The sequence below is a fragment of the Mastomys coucha genome, unplaced genomic scaffold (assembly GCF_008632895.1).
Source record: "Mastomys coucha isolate ucsf_1 unplaced genomic scaffold, UCSF_Mcou_1 pScaffold22, whole genome shotgun sequence".
Taxonomy (NCBI): Eukaryota; Metazoa; Chordata; class Mammalia; order Rodentia; family Muridae; genus Mastomys; species Mastomys coucha.
This window is the reverse complement of record NW_022196905.1, coordinates 119,484,008-119,506,212: the sequence shown is the minus strand read 5'-3', so window position 1 is coordinate 119,506,212 and position 22,205 is coordinate 119,484,008. Positions and strand designations below refer to the sequence as shown.

Below are 22,205 nucleotides of genomic sequence, written 5' to 3'. Positions count from 1 at the left end.
TAAGGGCACACACTCTAACTCACTAAGAGAGTCAACATTTGCTACAAAGAAAAATGCTGGCCATGGGATCTAGGGATCAGGCTGTGGACATCTCAGGAGGCCACACCACTTTTGCCTTCCATGCCAGATTTTACCCATGGGAAGAGTTATTCCCAAATGATCATTTGGTAGCAAGCTGATATTAAACAACTATAGGAGAGAAACTGACAGTTACTGAGTACAGATGATGTATCAGGTTGTGTTATAAGCTCTCATGTATGTATGCCTATAGATAGCTAGATGATAGACAGATGATAGATAGATAGATAGATAGATAGATAGATAGATAGATAGATAGATATTATAAGCTCTCATGTCTGTGTACCTATAGATAGCTAAGTGATAGACAGGTAATAGACAGGTGATAGATAGATAGATAGATAGATAGATAGATAGATAGATAGATAGACAGATGTTATAAGCTCACATGTGTGTGTATCTATAGATAGCTAGGTGATAGGTGATAGATAGATAGATAGATAGATAGATAGATAGATAGATAGATGTTATAAGCTCACATGTATGTGTATCTATAGATAGCTAGGTGATAGATGATAGATAGATAGATAGATAGATAGATAGATAGATAGATAGATGACAGATAGATAGATGATAGATAGACAATAGAGATGATGGTCATCTGTGTTGTGAATGATGTTTTCAGCACTCATTTACATTAACTTACTTAATCCTTGTTCCACAGTGAGAAGTGGAGGCCACTGCTTCCTCTACACACTGCAGAAGAGACACATCACTCAATGGATGACATCACAGGGCAAGTGTGCTGAACTTGAACTTGAGCCATCTGAGAGTAAAGACCGGCATCTTACTATGCATGCTGTGTTAGAGGAGGATCCGACAAATGCGACCTATGAAAATTATCTTTTTAAACTTGAGGCAATGGAAACACACAAGTTCATCTTGCAGTCGAAATCTGGAGGGTCTGATAACCCAGAGGGAAGTGGGAGGGGCTCAGGAGTATCAGCACTCACTTCAGACAGGGAGGAAGGTGGACACTCCCCTGCTCCCACACCCTCTTTCTCCTCTGAAGTCTTCACTCATCCACAACAGCCTGCATCCCAGAGAAACTGAATGGTAAGGGTGAGTGTGTGATCATAGCACAGCTGGGGACCTTGCAGGCCTCTGCAAGCCTCTGTCCACGGTACCATACTCGTCTGGCTTCTAAGAAACAAGATGATCACCAGTAGAGCTCCCAGAACCTGCGAGCCTACTGGGATTCCAGTGCATATTCCTGACTCTATACACTGGGGAAAATGATAGCTTCAGCCCTTGGAGACAGCACTTCCTCATACCAGCGTGTCCCGCTTTGCTCTGATTGGTACCCACACGGTTGCCATGTCTGTTGACATCTTGCTGACTCAGCAACGCCATACAGGAGATGGCTCTGGGCATCTGCATCCTTCACCCTCAGCAGGATGAAGAGGCACAGTAGCATCAGGTTACCCTGGAAACAGCTCGTTCCTTTCGTTTGCAGACACAAGCCCTCCCTGGGAAGCCATCCTGGTTTGACCATGCTGCATTCCAAATGGGGACCCCAAAAGAGGTTCCCAAAGGCACTTGCATGAAAGACTGGTATGGATATAAAATCTCAGGGTGGAAACACAGCCTCAGCCAGAGTAGTAGACTATATTGCCTGCCCCTGTGGGCTTCTTCCTGGACGGTCACTGTCCAGTCGGTGATGGGGGAAGAAAACCCCACCTGTGGTCCATCTCTCCACACACAGTTCCCCTCACAGGAAGGATGGGACCTTGTAACTGTCACCAGCCAAAGCGATGTTTTCCCCAGTCACAGTGACTCTGAATGAAATGGAAAAGACAGACAAGCCCATGCAGAATGAACAGAATCCACAGGGTGGGAATGGGGTAGAGTGTCTTTCTCAGCCTTTTCTAAATGTTCTAGCTCTTTTTCTGTCTCAGAGAAGGATCCAGAATCGTCTCAGGCTCTATTCTGAGACACAGAGCCACATCACTCCACCCAAGGATGCTGGCTGGAGTCTCAGGCTTAGTCTTTAGCCCTGGAATAGAAACCCTCCCTGTCCTGTTAAAGTAAAACTTTAGAAAAGTAGAATTCTGTTCCTTCCATCTCTGGGCAGAGAACTTTGATCTCATCCATAATGTCAGAAATAAAGGCTCCTCCACTCATCCATGGCTCCAGCCCACTGATGCACACAGGCTCCAGGTCACAGGCTGGAAAGGAAGGGCTGGGCACAAGCCCTGGAGTCCCACAGCCCTTCACAGCCTTTCAAACTTGTAAGGTTCAATGCTGGTGGTCAGAGCACCCGATTCTCCTCCCCCAAGATCTCATTAAAATGAGAAGGAAAGAAACGAGGAAGAAGAAAAATCTCAACAAGAAAGGGAGCTGGTGACCAGAGGCCAGGCCAGAACAGTCAGTGGGGGCAGGATGCAGAAACAGGCTGCGATGGCTAAGACTGACTGTGGACTTGGCTTGATCTAGGATCACCATGGAAACAAGCCTCTAGGCGGGCCCATGAGAGTATCTAGACTGACATGGAAAGATCCACTCTGAATGTGGGCAGCACCGTCTCATGGGCTGAGGTCCTGGGTGATATAAAAAGGTGACAGTGATCTGGGTTCCTCATTCATCTCTCTCTGTTTCCTGACCACATGATACCATGTGACCATGTGATCATGTGATCATGTGCCTCAGGATCACATGATCACCTGCCCCCATGCCTTCCCTACCTTGATGGACCTGACCATGGCCTCCATCCAAGAACCCAAACAAAGCCTTCCTAATTTAAATTGCTTCTGTCAGGTATTTTGTTTCAGCCAGAAGGGAAGTAGCTAATCCACTGAATAATGCATTAATCTCAGAGTTCTACAAAAGAGCGTGAGTGTAATCAAACCTGACAGGGTAAATACACATACATAAATTATATAATAGTCATTTCAATATTTTATTAGTTATCTATGAAACTAATAAATTATCTAAGCAGAATGAAGTGCAATGAGACTAAAGGTGTAATTTACCCCACGGTCGGAATTCTGCCTTGCTGAACTCTCTCCACTGGTGGAATGTTCTGGATCTGCAATGAGGATGGCAAAACCAGTAACATGTGTCCACTAAGCACATCAGATGTGGCCAGTGCAAACGAGGAGCTGAATATTTTTTGTTTTATTAAATTTTGTTTGTTTTTGCTTGTTTCTTTCTCTAGGCTTTTTTTGTTTGTTTGATTTTTTTTTTGGTTGGTTGGTTTGGTTTTTTTGTTGTTGTTGTTGTTGTTGTTGTTATTTTTTCGAGACAGGGTTTCTCTGTGTATTCCTGGAACTCACTCTGTAGACCAGGCTGGCCTCAAACTCACAGAGATCCTCCTGCCTCTGCCTCCCAAGTGCTGGGATTAAAGGCATGAAAGGCACGTGTTACTATCACCTAGCTAACTTTTGTATGAATTTTAATTGAAACCATCACAAGTAGCTAGTGGCTAATATGTTAGACATACAGTTTCTAAGCTAAGCGTAAAAACCCTGCCAAGGAGCTGGAAGGATGGACCCAGTGAGTTATATTTAGATAAGGAGGACATACAGTTCAGGTTAAGACGCATCAGGGTACCGGGGAGAGTTGGAGGTGGGGGTAATGGTGGATGCAATGGAGATACACTGTGCACATGCATAAAAATGTTTAAAGGGGGAGAACATCTAAAGATTGGCAGTTGACGTGTTCTCTGCCTTCACATACACGCATGTGCACATACACACTCACATGCACACATAGACACACACAGACTGAATAGTGACAGCCAGAGTGGAGATAACCATTATCACATACACACATGTGCACATACATACTCACACGCACACACACACAGACTGAACAGTGACAGCCAGAGTGGAGACAGCTATAATCACCCTGACGCTGTTGATAATAATAAAATTAAGTCATTGGCCCCAGTCATTGATCTGTTTCTAACCATAAACTTTATGGCTAAGTCCCACCCCCTTTATCACAGTAAAGGATTTTCTTTTCCTTAACCCCAGCATTGCTCATGCTCGTTAATGCCATACTCTTGAACAAGTATGGCAGCTGCTCACTCGTCATCCGCCAGGCAGCCATGTCTCTGCATGGTGTGGACCTGGACTACATCTGTCACGTCCGTCCAAAATAGACTGGTGGTCACACTGGACATGCTGCGACTTGGGTTTTTCCCCTATTTTGTTTGCATTTTATATTATAATTATAAGCATGCCGTGTTTGAAATAAGAACAGCAAAGGCTTGGAGGGGTTGGGCCTCTGCACAGGGCAGGGGTGTTAGCCAAGGAAGAGACAGTTATCTAAGCATCCAGGTGCTGGCAGCCAGGATGGTGCTGAGCCCTGGACAGAAGGACAAAGCCTTCCTCTGCTGTTGGTTGGGGACCTAGATCCTTGGAAAGGCTCCTGAGAAGTCAGGTCACTGGAGAGACTGGATGAGACTGGAGTAGGGGAGAGACACCTGTGGATACAACTTGATCTGCTAGCACCACCTGGTGGGCACTCTGGGGGCTGTCACTTGTAAGTCTGTCCTTAGGAAGAAAAAAAAGAGTGAAAGCCTAATGGGCAAAAAGTATCAGCCTGATCATTTGCAGAATTGACGCCTTTAGAAAGTGGTTTGTTGGGGCTCCTCGGTGAGCGAGGCAAACATTATGCCTTGGAGCATCTCCTTGCTGATTGATCCCTTTGGGGCTGAGGGAAGATTCAATAACTCTATAAGCCGCATGTCTTCCAGTTGGTCTGTGGCCACACCTCCTGTTATCAAATACTTCCAATTTAAGCACCTTGCTCTAAGCAAAAAGCAAGGAGCAAGGGGCCAGAGAGATGGCTCAGTGGTTAAGGGCACTGGTGCTCTTCCATAGGTCCTGAGTTCAATTCCCAGCACCCCCTCAGTAGCTCACTACCTGTAACTCCAGTTCCTAGGGTTCTGACGCCCTCTTCTGGTCTCCTCAAGCATCAGGCATGGAAGTGGTACACAGATGTACAAGCAGAAAAAGTATCTTCATGCATAATGTTTTTAATTTAAAAAATGACTTTGAACCCTGACTGAAGATGTATGTGGTGAGCGCTAAGCATCTATAGCTCCCTTCTACCTACATCTTAAGGTACCAGCGGGATTCCCATAACCCTTTCCACAGACAGGATAAAGAGGCAAATTATGGCTTCAGGAAAAAGCAAGGTCTGACTTGAACGGAAGAGGCTAGGGATGTGTGCGTGCATGCACGTGTGCACGCAGCGTGCTGGTACCCAGGTGTGCACATAAAGGCCAGATGCTTTGTCTAAGTGTCTTCCTCTATGTTTTACAACACTATATGTTGCTCTGTACATTTTTTGAGAGAGGATATCTCACTAAACCTGGGCTCACAGATTCTGCTAGACTCTCTGGCCAGTGAGCTCCAGGGATCCCCCTCTCTCTACTTTATTCTAGGATTACAGCCATGTGCACTGCCGTATTCCAGCCACCTATGTCCATTAGGAGATCTGAATCCAGGCCCTCACGCTTGCACAGCGAACGTGGCACTAACTGAGCCATCTCACCAGCCCCAACACACATCTCCACATGCTCCCACTGGTGGGAGAATGTTCTCCCCTCCTGGACCAGTGCAGAGTCTGGCAAAGCCATTGCTGGTGAAGAGCCTGTGCTGTTTCTCAATAGGACTATCAGGCCTGGGGAGCCTAGTTTTTATGGAAGAATTTACCTATTCACAGCTCAAGCTGTAATCAACAACCCCGCTGACCTGTCAACAGCCAAAGGCTTTTTTTTTTTTTTTCAGGAAAATCATTGTCTCAAAACACAGTTTGCTGATTCTTTTTGCTGCTTTTTAGAGGGCACGAGATGGGGATGTGATCCTGCACATAATCGCTCTGGCTTTCATCATTCAAGACCCATCACCCAAAAAAGCAGAACAATTCCAGAGCAGAAGTCTTTGAAGGATGTGCGGCTCGGTGGCTGTGTCTACGGGATAGGCCATAAATATTAATGATATTGACAGAGACTTTAAAGATTTATCTTGTCGCGTCTCTGCCATCGAAGTGCCTGGATTCTGCCATTTTGTGCCTCTGACTGACAATCTGGCTTGTCTCCAGAGCTTGGGTTTGGTTTTTTGTTTTTGTTTTTTGTTTTTGTTTTTGTTTTTGTTTTCACTCTTTCTACCTTCGGAAATTACACACCAGCAAACACTTTCTCGGGAAGACACAGGGGACTCCACCAAACATCATGATGGGCTCTTGCCATTGTTTCTACTCAGCAACAATCACCCTCCCCCAAACAATCCTCTTGGGTCCTTGTCTATTTAACGGATGCCAGGGCAGAGTGACTACCTCAGTGTAGTTGTGGCATCTCTCTGGTAAGGGGAGACACTTCCAAATCTCACTGGTGCCATCCCCTGGGACAATGCCCTGCTGTGGCTGTGTTGTAATGGGCGGCACCTGCTCTGCCACGCACATGCAGAACGCAGCATTCGTGAGCACATGACTTCTGTCTATAGCCACTTTTAAAGGGTATTCGCTGAATGCACACTGTCCCTGACAACTAAAAACTGCTCATTTCGTCTTCGAGATTCTTGGGTCAATCAGGTGAGAGAGTGTGGGTATGTCCGGGGCTGCCACTGTGTGCCACTGTATGCCACCACCGAGTGCAGAGTCCCTCTTCTCTGCCCGATGTAGGTAGGTAGGAGAACCTAGAAGACAGACCTACCTGCAGCTCATTTTAGGCACCAGCTGCCAGCGGTGGGCATGGTCTCCTACAGTGTCTCAGACAGACTTGGTTTAAGGAAAGAAACATGCAGAATAGCTAATAAGGCTTAGGATGCTACGGTTCTGGAAAGGACGATGTGAGCTGCTCTTGTCTTGGTAAGCTGAGTACAGCCCATGCCACTGGCTGGCTGAATGGTTTGCAGCTGAGTCCAGGGTAAGCCATGGGAGCCTGTAAGACTTGGCACCCAGAACCTCATTCCCTGCAGTCAGTGATGGTGTGGACTGGGCTATGGCAGACCTAAGCCCCAAGTTCAGAACTTGGGTGTTATAACCTCTGTCTCCTGTAGGTCGTTAAGTGGGTCTAATGAGGTGACACTCCAAAGCCACTGAAGTCGAAAGAGTAAAAAAATGTTCCTCCTTCAAAGGAGGAAATGCCTTAATCTCAGGGCATGCAGAAGGGATCTTTGATGATGTGATTAAGTCAGGTTGCAGAGGTAAGGAGCTGACCTCATATCATTCAGGTGGTATAGGTGTGAGTTAAGAGGTCCTAAAAAGAGAGACACCAGAGGACGAGTCTCAGAAATGGCATGAGAAAAGATGCTGTTGGTGAAAGGGGGGCCACAACCAAGGAGTGCTGGCAATCTCTGTGAGCCAGAAAGCTCACCCTGGGTGAGGTTCTCTGCCTCCCCCCACCCCAAAAGAAAAATTCCCAGAAAACACTCAGCCCCTGCCAAGACCTTGATGTTATTGGGTAAGGACCATTTCTGACTCCCAGAGCCGCAAGGTCAGTTTGTATTTGAGAGTCACTCTACTGGAGGTCATCCGTCACAGCAGCAAGAGGAAACTGATAAAAGAAGCCCTGATCTGGGAGCCAATGTCACCCAACACCCGAAGCCCCTCTCCTGTCTTCCTCTTATGGCCTCTCAAGCCCTAGCCTTCTCCAGCTTCCCTCTGCACTGCAGCTGACTACTTAAATTGTCCTACTTAAATTCTGCCTGAAGACATGTACCGTTCCCTCTGTCTGGAACTTTCCTCCTCCACAGCTTGCTGTAGCTGGCTCTTTCTTTTTTCATCTAGTTCTCAGAGCACATGCTAAGTCCTTAGGAAGACTCCTTCCCCGTCGCCCCAGCACCGCCCAGCCTGCCCCCCCGCCCCTAGTCTCTGTCTTCCTCATCCGAGTCTCCTGGACATTCCTCACTTCTGAAATGAAGAGCTGTCTGAATCTGTAGACTGTCAGGCTGAGGAGCCAGGGCCCTGCCTGTCTTATTCATCGCCATCCTCTGGGACAGTGCTTGGCACTGCCAGCACCCAAACGCCACTGGAAAGAAAGAGGCATTTGTGCCCAGGCCGTGTTGGAAGGGTTCAGCCAGTGTAGCCGAAAGGGAGGCTGATTATCTCCTCTCAGTCTGTGCTCAGCCTGTGGTTCCAGTTGCCTAGAAACTCACCAAGTGTGTTCACTTTTTTTTTTTATTTCAACCTTTTTGAAAGATAATGTGTTTTTTATCTACATGTGCAGAGTTGGGGCTTTTTAGTTTTAAGGACTGGAGTTGAATGGCGGGATGCTGTCTTGAACACTCAGCCACCCACAGGAACAAGTCTCCATGCCCACAGCTCAGTAGCTGGGCAGAAAACCCAATGGGGGGACAGTGTGGAAGGGGAAAGGGGAAGTGTGTGCATTCAGAAAGGTTTAAAAGAAAAGGCAAGAGGAGAAATGAGCACACTTGTTAACATGTCTGACCCATGGAGGAGGAAGAAAGCAATAATTACTACAGAAGGTGGTGTCAGCATCCAGGGCTGTGACCTGGGGGAGACTTCTGCAGCTTGAGACCAACTGTGTTGATCTTCTAGATATGAAGACATTAGACAAAATGGTCTCCAAGGCCTACTGAATCCAACTCAAAATTACCACCTGCTCCGTTTTCTCTCTATTTACCAGAGAGCAACAGGTTTGGTGCACTGTGTATGCTGTACAAGTGTTTTCTGCATGGAGGTGAGTGACTGAATGCATAAATCAATCAACTGACAGAGGGATAGATGGATGGACAGACAGGTGGATAAATGAGTGGGTTGTGGAAAGATCAATAGATGGGTTGGCCTGTAGATGGATGGACAATGGATAATGGGTGAATGGATGGAACAATGGACAGATTCATAAAGGAAATCAGATGAATCAATGGAAGGATGGATGGTGGTTCAATGGAAGGAGAGCTGTATCAATAGGTGGATTTATGGAGAGATAAATGGAGGATGATAGATCAGTGGATGAATGAATAGATGGATAGATGGGTGGGGTGGTCAATGGACAGATGGAAGCATATGGGGGTGGATGGATCGACAGATAAAATGATGATTGCATCTATGGAGGGAGGAGTGAATCAATGGAGATACAGATGGTCCAATGTAGGGATGAATATATCAATCAACTGATGGATTGTTAGAGAGATGGGTGGATAGATGAATGTGTAAATAGATGTATTATTGGATGGATCAATAGGAGTGAATGAGTGAATGGATGGATGAATGGATGGACAGATGGATGGATAGATGGATGGAAGGATGGATGGATGGATGGACAAATGGACAGATGGACAGATGGATGACAAATGAATGAATAATTGTCACAACCACTGCCTTTGGTAAAATCACTTCTCTGAACCATTGTACCAGCCTCACACTGGCTTCCCCACCTGAGGTCTCTTCTCTGCCCTCTCAGTGACACCTCCCAAAGCTGTATATTTACCTAACATGAAGCCAAGGCTGAAACAAAACCAACAAGCATCCACAGCATCTAACCCAATGTGGGATCACGGAGCCCTGGCAGCAGTTCTCTTGAGTAAGCCTGGATTAAATCCCCAGATAACACACCTCTTTGGAGGGTTCTGGGAGGGTTGAACAGGAGAGCGCATGGGTGGCAGATGCCACTGGCTGATTACCCATCAATACTTTCCCACATCCCTGTACTGAGAAATAGACAAAGCCAGAAATACTTCCTTGCATCTGAGAGATGGGTGTGCAGCCCAGTCCTGGGAGCAACAGGAGGGGACCTCTGTTCCTCTGTGCCTGTGTGTGAAGGGTGAGAACTAGGTTGAGGGACAAGATATGGGACCATGAAGGAGTCCCCATGAAAGCCTTTCTTTGCAGCCTATGACCAGTTTAAAGTGGGGCATTTATAGACCCCAAGTCAAGGTGGCTGGGACTGGGAGATCCCTGATTGGTTCTCAGCAGCAGGTGACACCAGGCTCTCTATTTCTGCTCTACCATCCCAAAATACCTGCAGTTCCTCCCAAGAGACAGTGGTTTCATCATTTGCACCACTATTCCAGGGACAGGAAGTCAGAACATCCATGACTTGTACTCAGAAGTTAATAGAAGGCAGTTCCTTTTCTCAATTCCTCAGCAGACTTCCCATGGGGGTTTTTTAACCAGAATGCCATAAGATAGTCACTACAGTAATCATCAGCAAATGGATGACACCCCATTGATGGATTGGGTTAATCCATTTATTATCCCTGGCTGGGGGAACCCTGCTAAGCCAGTGGACATACGGATGTGGCCAGGCAAAGGCTATGCTAGGGTCCTATTAGCAAAGAAGTTGGGAGGCAGGCAGTGGGAAGAGTTTCCTACAATGTCCAAATGTATTGGCTAGATGGAAAGACTAGAACATGGCAGGCATTATCTCCACTCCTATTCCACCTATGGCAGACATGGTTAAATGATCACAGAATGCTCTCAGCGAGCCTCTGAATCTGTCACTGCACAGTGACCCAAACAGGCATAAACCAAAAAGAGTTACCAGGAGGGTTGGAATTGGAAGGCACCTGTTACTCTTCTTGATAACAAGAGCAATCCTGCTATATAAACTGATATTTAGTAGCTATTGATAATTCTGCCTTAACATGACATAATATAAGCCAACAGGTGTCTGGGTCCATGTGTGCTGCTGTAGCAAAATACTTGAGGCTAGACACCTTATAAAGAGCAGAAATTTCATTCTGCTTCTTGAAGGTGAGATCAGGTTACTATTGGGCTCAGTATCTGTGAACGGTCTCTTTATTTCTTAGATGGTGCCTTGTGGCTGTGTCCTCTAGGGGAAAATCTCCACATGACAGAAAGGCTGAAAGGCAAAGGGCCCTTTTACAAGGTAATAACCTTCCATAAGGTGGAGAACACAAAGCCTAACAAAACACTGTTAAGCTTGTTGGTTGATAAATGTATTGTGATCCAATAAACTACACAAATAAATAACGATGTTAGACCAGAGTTCTGACATCAAAGCATACAGATGAACCCAACATGGTTGCCTCCTTCATCACCCTCATCTTCCCTATGCTTAAATGGCAACTGTGCCACCTCATCCGCAGCCCTGCACTTACGCGCACGCGCGCGCACACACACACACACACACACACACACACACACACACATACACCTGCTATGCTCCCCAAACGCCTTCTTGCTCCTCAGCCTTGAAGGACTTCCTGACTTCCTAGCTAGCCATTATCAATCCTCTTTAAGAATCACACAGCCTGAGTCCCCAAGTCTTCCTTGACTTCCCTTGACAGTCGATGAATCTTGGATCACACTGAATTCCCACCCATCCTGTGGCTGTGCCTGCCTCCCTACTGTGTTGTATACTTGTAATATGAAGGCCATGTGAAGGTCCAGGAGGCTCATGAGACTAGGGAAGTAAGTAGACTTCACGGGTCTGGGAAAGCTGGAAGTAAAAGATTCAGGAGGAGCCCTCCCCATGATTTAGAAGCAGTCAACACTTGCAAGAGGAGCAGACTGTGGTCTGCTGAGCTGCCTAGGGGGAGACTGTAGGAATTATCCAGCTGGCTGCAAGTCCTGTAGAGAGCCCCAGGGTTTCAACTTCCTCCAGTTGTCACCAGATTTTTTTTTTCAGTGATGTGGCTGATTTTGAATTATCCCTGCTCTGATAAGTAACCTCTCGCCCACACCCCTGTTAGTAACCCCAATAAAGGTATTGGTTCCTCTGATGGTTTGAATGAGAATGGCTCCCACAGGCTCATGTGTTTGAATGCTTGGTCACCAGTGAGTGGAACTGTTTGGGGAGGATTAGGTGGTATGACCTTGTTGGAGGAAGTTTATCACTGGGGAGTAGGCTTTGAGTTTCTAAAGCCTATGATTGGCTCCCTGTCTCCTCCTCTTCCTCCCTCTCCTCTTCCCTCCTCCTCATCCTCCTCTGCTTCTTCTTCTTCTTCTTCTTCTTCTTCTTCTTCTTCTTCTTCCTTCTTCTTCTTCTTCTTCTTCTTCTTCTTCTTCTTCTTCTTCTTCTTCTTCTTCTTCTTCTTCTTCTTCTTCTTCTTCTCCTCCTCCTCCTCCTTCTTCTTCCTCTCTGTCTCTCTGTCTCTCTCTCTCTCTGTCTCTCTCTGTCTCTCTGTCTCTGTCTCTGTCTCTGTCTCTCTCTCTCTCTCTCTGTCTCTCTCTCTCTCTCTCTCTCTCTCTCTCTCTCTCTCTCTCTCTCTCTCTCTCTCTCTCTCCTGCAGATCAGGATGTAATGCTCTCAGCTACATCTCCAGCACCATGACTGCTTGTCTGCTGTCATGCTTTCCACCAGAACGATAACGGGCTAATTTTCTGAAACCATGAGCAAGTCTACAACTAAACTTTTTTTTCATAAGCATTCCCTCAGTAATGGTGTCTCTTCACAGCAAAGAACAGTAAGAAAGACAGAAGTTGGTATCAGGAGTTGGGTACTACTGGAATGGGCCTGACCATGCTGTTTGTTGGAGAAATGTGGAAGACTTTGGGAATTTGGACTAGAAATGTGGTTGGATGCTTTAATCATGGCCTGATGGGCCATCCTAGTAGGGGCACGGAGGACAATGGTGCCAAACACAATGTGGATGACACAGGTCCAGTCCAAGAGGTTTCGGGGGGAAGAGCATTAGTAAGCGGCACAGAAATAGTTCCCCACATTAGACTTTGGTGCAATCGTGGCTTTTGTCTATTGTGGATCCCCCACCTTGAGTAAGGAACCATGTGTGTTGAGTATCCCCAGAAAAAAACCACACACAACAGTCCATTTGCCTTTGATAACAGTCTCTTCATTCATCACTATAATAAAGTAATTGGACATAGTGGGCTGAAGGGAAAGGGACTCATTTCAGCTCATGGCTTGAAGGGATATAATCCATCATGGCAGAGAACATAGGGAAGCGTGGCCAGACGGTGTGCTAGCAGAAGAGCAAGTCTTAATACTCACATCTCAGCACAGAGGGACAGGAAGCACGGCAGCGATACAATCCTCAAGGCTCTCCTTTCCCAGCAACCTACTTTCTCCACCCAGGTGCCACCTCCTAAAGTCTCCATGACCTCCTGAAACAGCACCACCAGGTGGGGGCCAAATGGTCACACACTTTAAACCTGTGGTGAAATTTCACATCCAAACCTCCAGGAGAAGTACCACCTCCAAGCCTGAGAGGCAACTTCTGTTTATTCTCCAATGTGTCAGCCTTTCCCTGTATATGATAATTAGCATGCTGACGATGATGTAAATAACAGTATTAGTATTAATGAGTGTAGACACTTCACCTAGAGCAGCTCACCAAGCCCTTAGGAAACTCTACTGAGCAAGCTCAGCCATCCCTCGTCCCCCACCTGGAGTCATCCTGAGCCATCCAAAGGGAACCAAGACATGACAAATCCAGCCATTCCACTTTCCAGCCATTAGCAAGCAAAGTCAAAAACAAGGAAGTATCCCTGAGTGGAACTCAGCCACATGGAGAGATGCAACTAATCACAATGGAGCAGGATGCATGGGACATAAACTGACAACTCTAGGGGATGCAGGAGCCTCAAAATGTTCAAGAAGGAGGCGCTGGAGACAGACGAAGAAGAGAAACAAGCCCTATATGGCTTGCATGACATCTGTCCACATGGGAGGCATGCTGTCCCACCATGCAATGGCCATGAGAGAAAGGCTATAGAAAGGGCCACTGTCTGGCCAGCCATGCACTGATCTACTCTCTCCTGTCTTCTTTCATTTGTCTTCAGCCAGGTCCTTCTCCCCCAGCTAGTCTATCCCTATCCATTATGAGAGAAGACATGGAACCACTGGCCAAAGAGGGTAGGATCAGGTCAGTAAAGACCTCCTTAGGAAATGAGCCCTGATGCAGGAGACAAGATTTCTCCCAAAGCTTCTTAGCAGCCATGTTCTCAGGATTCATCTCCAACTGTCACTCATTACGGGGTGCTAAAATTAAACTCAAGCCAGAGATGCATTCCCGCCTGCTTGTGCACAACCTCATCATGGCACCCAAGTAGCCGCAGGTGATTCATCCTAAGTGGGCTCGTGTTCCCATAATACTTTATTTGCTAAAATAAGCATGGGCCTGGATTTGGCCAAGGACTGCACTTAGCCAACCCTGGTGTCCTGACCTGGTTCCATCTTTCTGACACATAAGCACACATCACTCCACAGCTTCCCCAGAAACTGGCATCTGCCTCTGTAGACAGTGAGGCACACTCCTTCAGCCTCCGGTACCATCCCATCCCAGGCTTCAGAGCTTATAGGGGATTGGGTGTTATCAATTATACATGGAGCGAATCACGAGAGTCCTAAGACAAGATCAACCACGCCAGCCTCATGCTCACTGAGCGGGCGAATGAGTTCCCAGAAGAAGATGCAGGAAAACCCTGCTTCCCCCCACCCCCTTGGAACTCAAAAAGTGATGTCCTGTCAAGTTGTAGCTGCCACAGAGTCAACTGTGAGTCACTATGGTAAGACTGACCTTCAAAATCAAGTTGACTGGCAGCTGAGATGGAAGCACTGGGGTCATGCGTTCAACAGTCAGCCACAGGTGGCCCAGAATATCTGATGTGGATTCCCCAACTTTTGGGTCCAGTATAGGAAAGTCCAAAAATATTTAGTATTTCCAGTGCTCACCCACTCTCACCATGCTTTGGAGGTTCTGAAATTCTACCCATAATCCTGTTTTCAACTGTGGCTCCTGAGCCTAATGTGAACAGAGCCCCAGACAAGCTCAGAGGGAGAAGTGTCATCCCTGCCATACCAACGGGGAAGACATGTGGGCAGTTTAATGGGCTCTGGGACTCTGTCCAGCTTCAGCCAGTCAATTCCCAACAAGGCTCTTTCAGTCCATCTGCATGATACAAACTTTGCCAATCCTTGGGGCCACCTGGGGACTCTCAGAACAGGCCAACTGATAAGGGTCTAGTTCCTGGGCATCTAGAGCCTCTGTCCCCAGCACACAGTCGTGACACACTTCAGTGAAACCATCTCCCCCAAGTGTAGAACTTGGACTCGATATGAACACAGATGGAAACGATAAAAGACAAGAGGTCCCCAGGAGCCACTTGGCAACACCACAAATGAAAAGAGCCTTGTACAGTAAACCCTAAACGGCTTCCCAGGAGCCCCTTATGGAAAGCAGGTAAATAAAACGCCGCTTAAGTACGTTTCCCTTGTTCAAATAGTGCACACCAAGTGTATGAGGGACAATGAGCTTAAAGGCACTTCATGTTTCTTTGAGTGATATAAGTATTCAAAGGAGAAGCTGGAGTGTGGCTTAGTGGTTAAAGCGCTTGCCACACAAGTGTGCGAACTGGAGTTCGGATCCCCAGAACCCCATGCAAATACCTGGTGGGTAAGGTGGCCCACGTGTTATTCTAGCCAGAGATAGCAGAGATAGGATCTCCAGAGGAGGTGAGCTCAAGAGACTGGACATTATTGGCAAGTTCTGTGTTTGACCGAAAGACTCTAGCTCATTGTATGCAATGAAAGAAGAGCGATAAAAATGATTCCTGATATAAGCCTTAGAGTCTCTACACATATGCACGCTCAGGGGCACCCACGCATCCCTAAAGACAAAGAGAAAACAAAACAAAATAAAACAACAACAAAAAAAAATACTCAAAAGAAGTTCTTTCACAGCTCATCTTCATGAGCCCTGGTTCCTTACCATGGTGAGAGGGACGATGCCCACAAAGGTCGTCTGGCTGATGAAGATCTCAGAGACGAAGAGCTCACTCATGGAGTCTTCCACTGGATATTCTACCTGCCAGGTGATTTGCTGGGCCCCAGCCAGGCTGCTGCTGTTATCGACTCCAAAGTCCACTTGCAAAATCTCATAGAAGGAGCCATTCGCCCTGGAAAACAGACATACAGCAGGGTTTAAGGTAAAAGCACGTGATTCTGTAGAAAGCAAAGGATACGGTGATCTAATACCGTTCATGATGAGTTAGAGAGGGTAGAGACTCACTCACGGCTACCCATGGGTGGCAGCACCTCAGAGTGGGTGTGCACCCTTGATGCTCTTTGTTGAGTCTCAGTTTGTTTTCTATTGCTGTGACAAGCACCATTACAAAAAAGCAACTTGGGGTGGGGACTGGGGGTATCTCAGCAGACAGCTCACAGTCTGTCACAGAAGGAAATTAATGCAGGAACTTGGAGACAGGAACTGAAGCAGAGGGCCATGGAGGAACGTTGCTTACTGACTTGCTTGGTCCACGAATGATACTACACACAGTGGTGTAGGCCCTCCTACATCAACCATTAATCAAGAAAATGCCCAGGGCAATCTGATGAGAGCATTTTCTCGATAGGAGTTTCATCTCCCTAAATGGCCCTACCTTGTGCCAAGATATCTCTCTCTCTCTCTCTCTCTCTCCCCTCTCTCTCTCTCTCTCTCTCTCTCTCCTCTCTCTCTCTCTCTCTCTCTCTCTCTCTCTCTCTCTCTGTGTGTGTGTGTGTGTGTGTGTATGTGTGTGTCTCTGTCTCTCTCTGTCTCTCTCTGTGTCTCTGTCTCTCTCTGTCTCTGTCTGTCTCTCTGTCTCTGTCTCTGTCTCTCTCTCTCTCTCTCTCTCTCTCTCTCTCTCTCTCTCTCTCTCTCTCTCTCACACACACACACACACACACACACACACACACACACACACAAGTATAAGAGCCCAGGCTTGCTGCATCTCTGGGCATGCCCCACATAGCTCTCTGCCCTGCACACACCCCTACAAAACCATCAGACCACACTCAAGGAAAGCCAAGAATTCTCTGCTCCAGGTTCCCCACCCCTCCAGTCAAGCAGGCACAGGTCATGCTCGGTCTATACAGCTTCTCTGTAACTAACAAGTCCCTGGCTCAGACTTGCCAGGATTTACATAATGGTGATGATTTTGTGGGCTTATGGGATCAGCATGAGATCAATGGTTAGAAGGGATGACACAGGTTACATGGATTATCACAGAAACTGTGGCTGACAGGGGGATTATGCTAGACTTTCCATCGGCCCCAAGTTAGATTAAATATAAATACAGAAAAACTACTCACCTGCCTTAATTCATAACACAAACACACTTGTACATGCCCACTCATGTCCTCACCCATCCATACACACATCCATACACACTCCTGCACATGAGGGCCCTTGGAAAACGAAGGCTAGCTACTAAACTGGAAATCATTCACCAAACACAGAGAATAAAAAGCCATCAGCATGGGTCTGTGATTGGATCCCATCCTGTGAGCCTCTGGCCAACTTCCCTGCATCTATCTTCACTGGGACCCCAGGAGGATGTCAGCAGGGAAGCTAATTCCCCAACTCCCTACAACCTGAGTCCCCCAGGCCAGCTTGTACCTTCTCTGATAATGAGTCTGTTTGGACTAAAAGGGGCTCAAGGCCTCTGTCCTGCCTCATGGAGCCTGGTGAGCTCTGCGTGTGGTGTCTCAGTGTTTAGTCTGTGAGGAAAACATTGGGGAAAAAAGAACCTGCAGCCTTCTGCATCACCAAGAAAGAGAAATCTTACCATGGACAGGTCCCCTCATACAATGACTTCTGTAAAACAAGACATGAGGAACACTCAACTCTAGGCTGTTCCTCTGTCTCAAGAGGTTCCAAAGATGGCACCCAACACTTGGATGTGGAATGCCACTTATCCATGGGTCTCCTGTAAAGGATCGTCTATCCTGGAAGAGGAAACCTTTGCTTTCTCTTAGAACCAAGGAGTTCTTTCTCAGCATTGAGGGATGGTGGCTACCTTTGTGGAACCAGAAATGGTGCGATGAGGAAGGCCTCATGTGCCATCCCTAGTAAAGCTGTGTGTGGGCTTTGAGGTGAGCAAGGAGAAAAAGCCAGTCCTGTCAGGTGAGACATGATGGTTGCCCTCTAATCCATGTACTGTCCAGCCTGTGAGTTGGTCCAGATGCAGAGGGGGCCCCCAAAGCAAAGGATGAAAAGGTAGTCACAATGGAGTCACAGCTGTGAGGGTTTTATTTGGTTTTTTTGCTTTTAAGCATTTTCCCCCAAACCAGAAAGAAATCTTCTACCTCAGGCAGCTGGAATACTCTCTAATAAGTTCATTTATATGGAAATTAGCTCATAACTATTAATTTTACCTGCTCCTGAGCCACTCTTGATAAGCTTTGAAAAACTGAGGAAGGAGCTCATTGAGTCTCGGTTTAATAATGGTGGCTACTACTGAGGAACCGGTATCCTAGCGCTAGCCATGAGGTGGGCATAAGGCAGCTAACAAGTAGCCATGAAGTACCCTTGCATAGCTTGTGGGAGAGTGCATGGGCAGGAGTGTTCAGGAGTGTGGATGCATGTGGAGTTGGAGGTGGGGGATATGGGTATGGATGGGTTTGTACAGGTATGTGGGGGGGTGGGTATAGGTGTGAGTGGGCATGTGCAAGAGTTTAAGTGTTTGTGGCAGGGGCTGGAATGTGCAGGAGTATGTGTGTTGAGCAGGCTCGGCATACAGCACCTCTGGCTGGAGCACAGGTCTCCTTGCAGAAGGACTTTCTTCCTGAAACCCCATCTCTAAGATAAGCATCACCCTGTAGTACAGGATAGCTCCATCTCTAAGTCCCTGGGGACTCCCAAGATAGGGTTGAGGTGTACAGTACGGCTGCAGCTCAAACATGTATGAGAAAAGGAGTCACGGGAAGGACCAACCCATCAGCCCGTCCCCAAGGACCAGACACTGTATGACTGACAATGATGACCATGCGGATGTACGGCAGAGGAAGAGAGAAAGGAGAGAAAGGGGAAAGAAAAATGAGTGGGGGCATCCTGTCATTTACATAGGCTTTTTTTCTCCCCACCAACTTCTAAATTGTTCTGAGCCACCAAGCAGAGATGGAGGCAACGTCCCCCAAATGAGGTTTTCTAGAAATAAGACGCTGCAGATTGTGGCCTTAGGTTTGCTTCACCTTGGGTCCCTTTTCCTCAACATTAATATAAATAAAAGTGGGCAAAAATCAAACTGGGTACTCCAGGATGGGATCTGCTGATGACACAGCCAACACAGTGTGGGCCTGGATGGACAGCTGCTATAGACAGACAGACACACACACACACGCACACATGTGTATGTGCGCACACACATGCACATACACATACACATGCACACACACGCAAACACACGCATGCACACATACACACACATGCACACATACACACACGAGCACGTGCGCACACGTGCACATATGCACACATACACACACACACACACACACACACACACACACACACACACGCTGAAAACAAAGGACTGTACTGCCGCTGCTCCAACAACAATCAAATCAGCAAGCTCAGCCACACTTCTGGGCTCATTTCTCTCTGTGATAGAAAACACGCTGGGAAAATGAGGGAGAGATGGTTTAACCGGCTCTCGATGCCAGGCTCCAGTCTGTCATTGTGCAGAGGTCAGTGCAGGAAACTCTAAGTGGCTGGTGGTAGCATCACATCCCCGGTGGAAAGCAGAGAGAAATGAGACATGGGGCCCTGGGGAAAGCCAGAGGGACAATAAGGGATGGCTATGATCGAGACTCATTGCACACACGTGTGAAACGTCCAGAAAATCATTTTGCTCAATTTTTAAAATTCCAGAGATGACAATGTACAGCAGTCCCTTCAACTTTTTAATCGAAACCATGAATTACAATAGGAAATACCGGAGGTGGGTGTGGAAGGCAAGGCCTTGGGAGGAGTTGACATTTGAGCCAAGCATACCCTCCGCAAACATTTGTTAAATAAAGGAGTGACTCTATTTTAAGCTTCACCACCACCACCACCACCCCCAAAAAAAATCATGGAAAAATGTGTCCCAAGCATCAACATGAACACAAGTTACTATGTAAAAAGGAGCAGCCATTGTTCAATGCCATCTGCTTGCCGAGGTGTCATCACAGCCCAGCTTCATCTCTGCAGTTCTCCTGCCCTTCTCCAAATCTGACTGCTTCATGGTTTTTGCTTCTGACATACTATTATTTATTGAGGGTGTCAATTGTCATAGACAGATATATACTCAGAGGCACATAAGTGTCCCAAAAGCAAGTTTGTTTTGGGGTTTGTTTTTTTTTAACCTGTTTTTCCTGCTAATGTGTCCCCAGAACACTGCCCAAGACACTGAGTGTTCATTAAGTGTGTATCAGACCAACCAAGGAGGCAGTGAAGAACCAGCAGTTTGCGGGCCTCAGAGGAACACACGCTAAGTGAGTCCCCAGGGACTAGGTTACAGCCTCTGGGAACAAATGGCTCCACCGTGAGCTCACAGTGGAGGGATGGTTTGCTGAGCAAGGCTGAACCGGGAGGGATGCACATTACAGAATGGGCCCTGAACTGCCATTCAAAAAGCCACATGTGGCATGAGTTTGATGTTTGATGTGCCCACAGCAGGTAAATCCATGCAGGCAAGAAGCAGGGGAGCAGTTGCCAAGCATCAGGCCAGGTGGAGGATGGGAATTGACTGCTAATGGGTAGTTTCCTTTAGTCCAATAAAAATGCCCCCAAATCATAAAGGGTGATGATTCGAGAACTTTACAAATAGGCTAAAAACCACTGAATTAATGGCTCATGCCTGTTATCCCAGTACTTGGAAGGCTGGGACAAGAAGATTGCTAAGAGTTTAAGATCAGCCTGGGCTACAGAGTGAGTTCCAAGGCAGCTAGAGGAACAGAGTGAGACCTTGGGGGGTCGAAGGGGGAGACAGACAGAGAGAGACAGAGAGAAATAAAGAAAGAGAGACAGAGAGATGGAAACAGACATAGAGTCAGAGAGAGAGAAAGACAGAGAGATAGATACAGAGACAGGCAAGATGGAGGGAGTGCATCCAAAAGACAGAAAGACAAAGACAGAGAAGATGAAGAGGAAGGGAGGGAGGGAAGGAGGAGGGAGGAGAGGAAGAATGAAAGAAAGGAAAGGAAAGGATTATTTTACTTAAAATTTTTATTTAAAAAAAAATAATAAAGTCACTGTCCCTCTTATCGGGTTTGTTCAGCTTTTGCTTCAAACTTAAAACCATTTTTCAGGAACAATTATCTCCCCAAATTCTCTATCTGCCTCTCAGATCAGCTGCAGCCAGGCAGCTGCAACCAGACAGCCAGCGACTACTCTACTGCCCCAGCTCGGGAGAGGGATGCTAGGTCCCTCATTGAGACATTGCTTCTGCTTACCAACGTTTTCCCAGCGCTGGAGACAATCAATCCCAGTAATGAGCAAGCACTTTGGACACCTCCACCTCCTCCGCTGCCAGAGCCTGGCCGTTTCCCACACTAACAAGTCACCTCACTTCCAGCTTATTTGATTTTATCAGCATCACCATGACAAGCCCGGAGACAGCTAAGACAATTGCCACAATTATTTTTTTTTCCTTCCATCAGTATCTGACAATATCCCAAAGCCTTCCAGGAAATGATGGCTCAGAGTCCTTCACTCCCTACTCCTAATACAACTTCCTGAAGTTGTATCTTTCCCCCACCCTCCACCACGTTCCTCTTTATTACTGACCCAGCAGAAAAATTGTTATATAAAGCACTGGACTTACCAGTGGATTCTATTTCTATTTAGATTCTCTTCAGAGAAAAAGGTAAGCCCAGGCTGCTAACGGACAGGGGAGATAACATGACAGACTGAGGATAACGGCATGGTAGATAGAGCCTCTAATCCCATTAGCTCTCCTAAAGAGACAGAGGAAACATCCATGGCTTCGGCTGAGAGCTGAGCTGGGGACCGGACTTCTGTTCTCACTGACTTCAGTTTTCACCAACTGTGTTAAGGAAAGGGTGTGTTTCCGAGAGACAAGTCCCTAAGGACAGGGTGGATGGCAAAGCTGGGAAAGGGCATGCCATGTGTGTATGAGGACCTGGGTGTGATCCTCCATGGTCACCTGGGAAGCCAGGCACTGTGACACACACCTGTGATCCCAGTGCTGGGAAGACAGAAACAAGGATCCCTGGGACTCACTGGTCTCCAGAGTCCTTAACAAGTCCCAGGTCAATGAGAGACCCTGTCTCAAAAGAACAGGTAGATAGAGTCTGAGGAACAATGCCTAAGGATGCCTTCTGGCCTCCACACCCATGTGCAAACAAGTGTATGAGCACACACATGTGCACTGTACACATGCACACACATACACAAATCCCAAAGACATAAGAACACTTGTGTCTTCTCCTATGACCCTCCAAGCTCACTATTTTCAGTCCA

General features: G+C 47.0%; 1 protein-coding gene across 2 annotated transcripts in view; it reads right to left on the bottom strand.

The window, feature by feature from the left end:
• Positions 1-22,205, bottom strand: part of LOC116068454 (transmembrane protein 132B) — a 337,983-nt gene that overhangs the window by 110,750 nt on the left and 205,028 nt on the right. For both annotated transcript variants that reach the window (XM_031338009.1, XM_031338010.1), the window contains one exon: positions 15,687-15,873. In XM_031338009.1, coding sequence (XP_031193869.1) covers positions 15,687-15,873 — 187 coding nt within the window. The remainder of the gene's footprint in view (positions 1-15,686; positions 15,874-22,205) is intronic.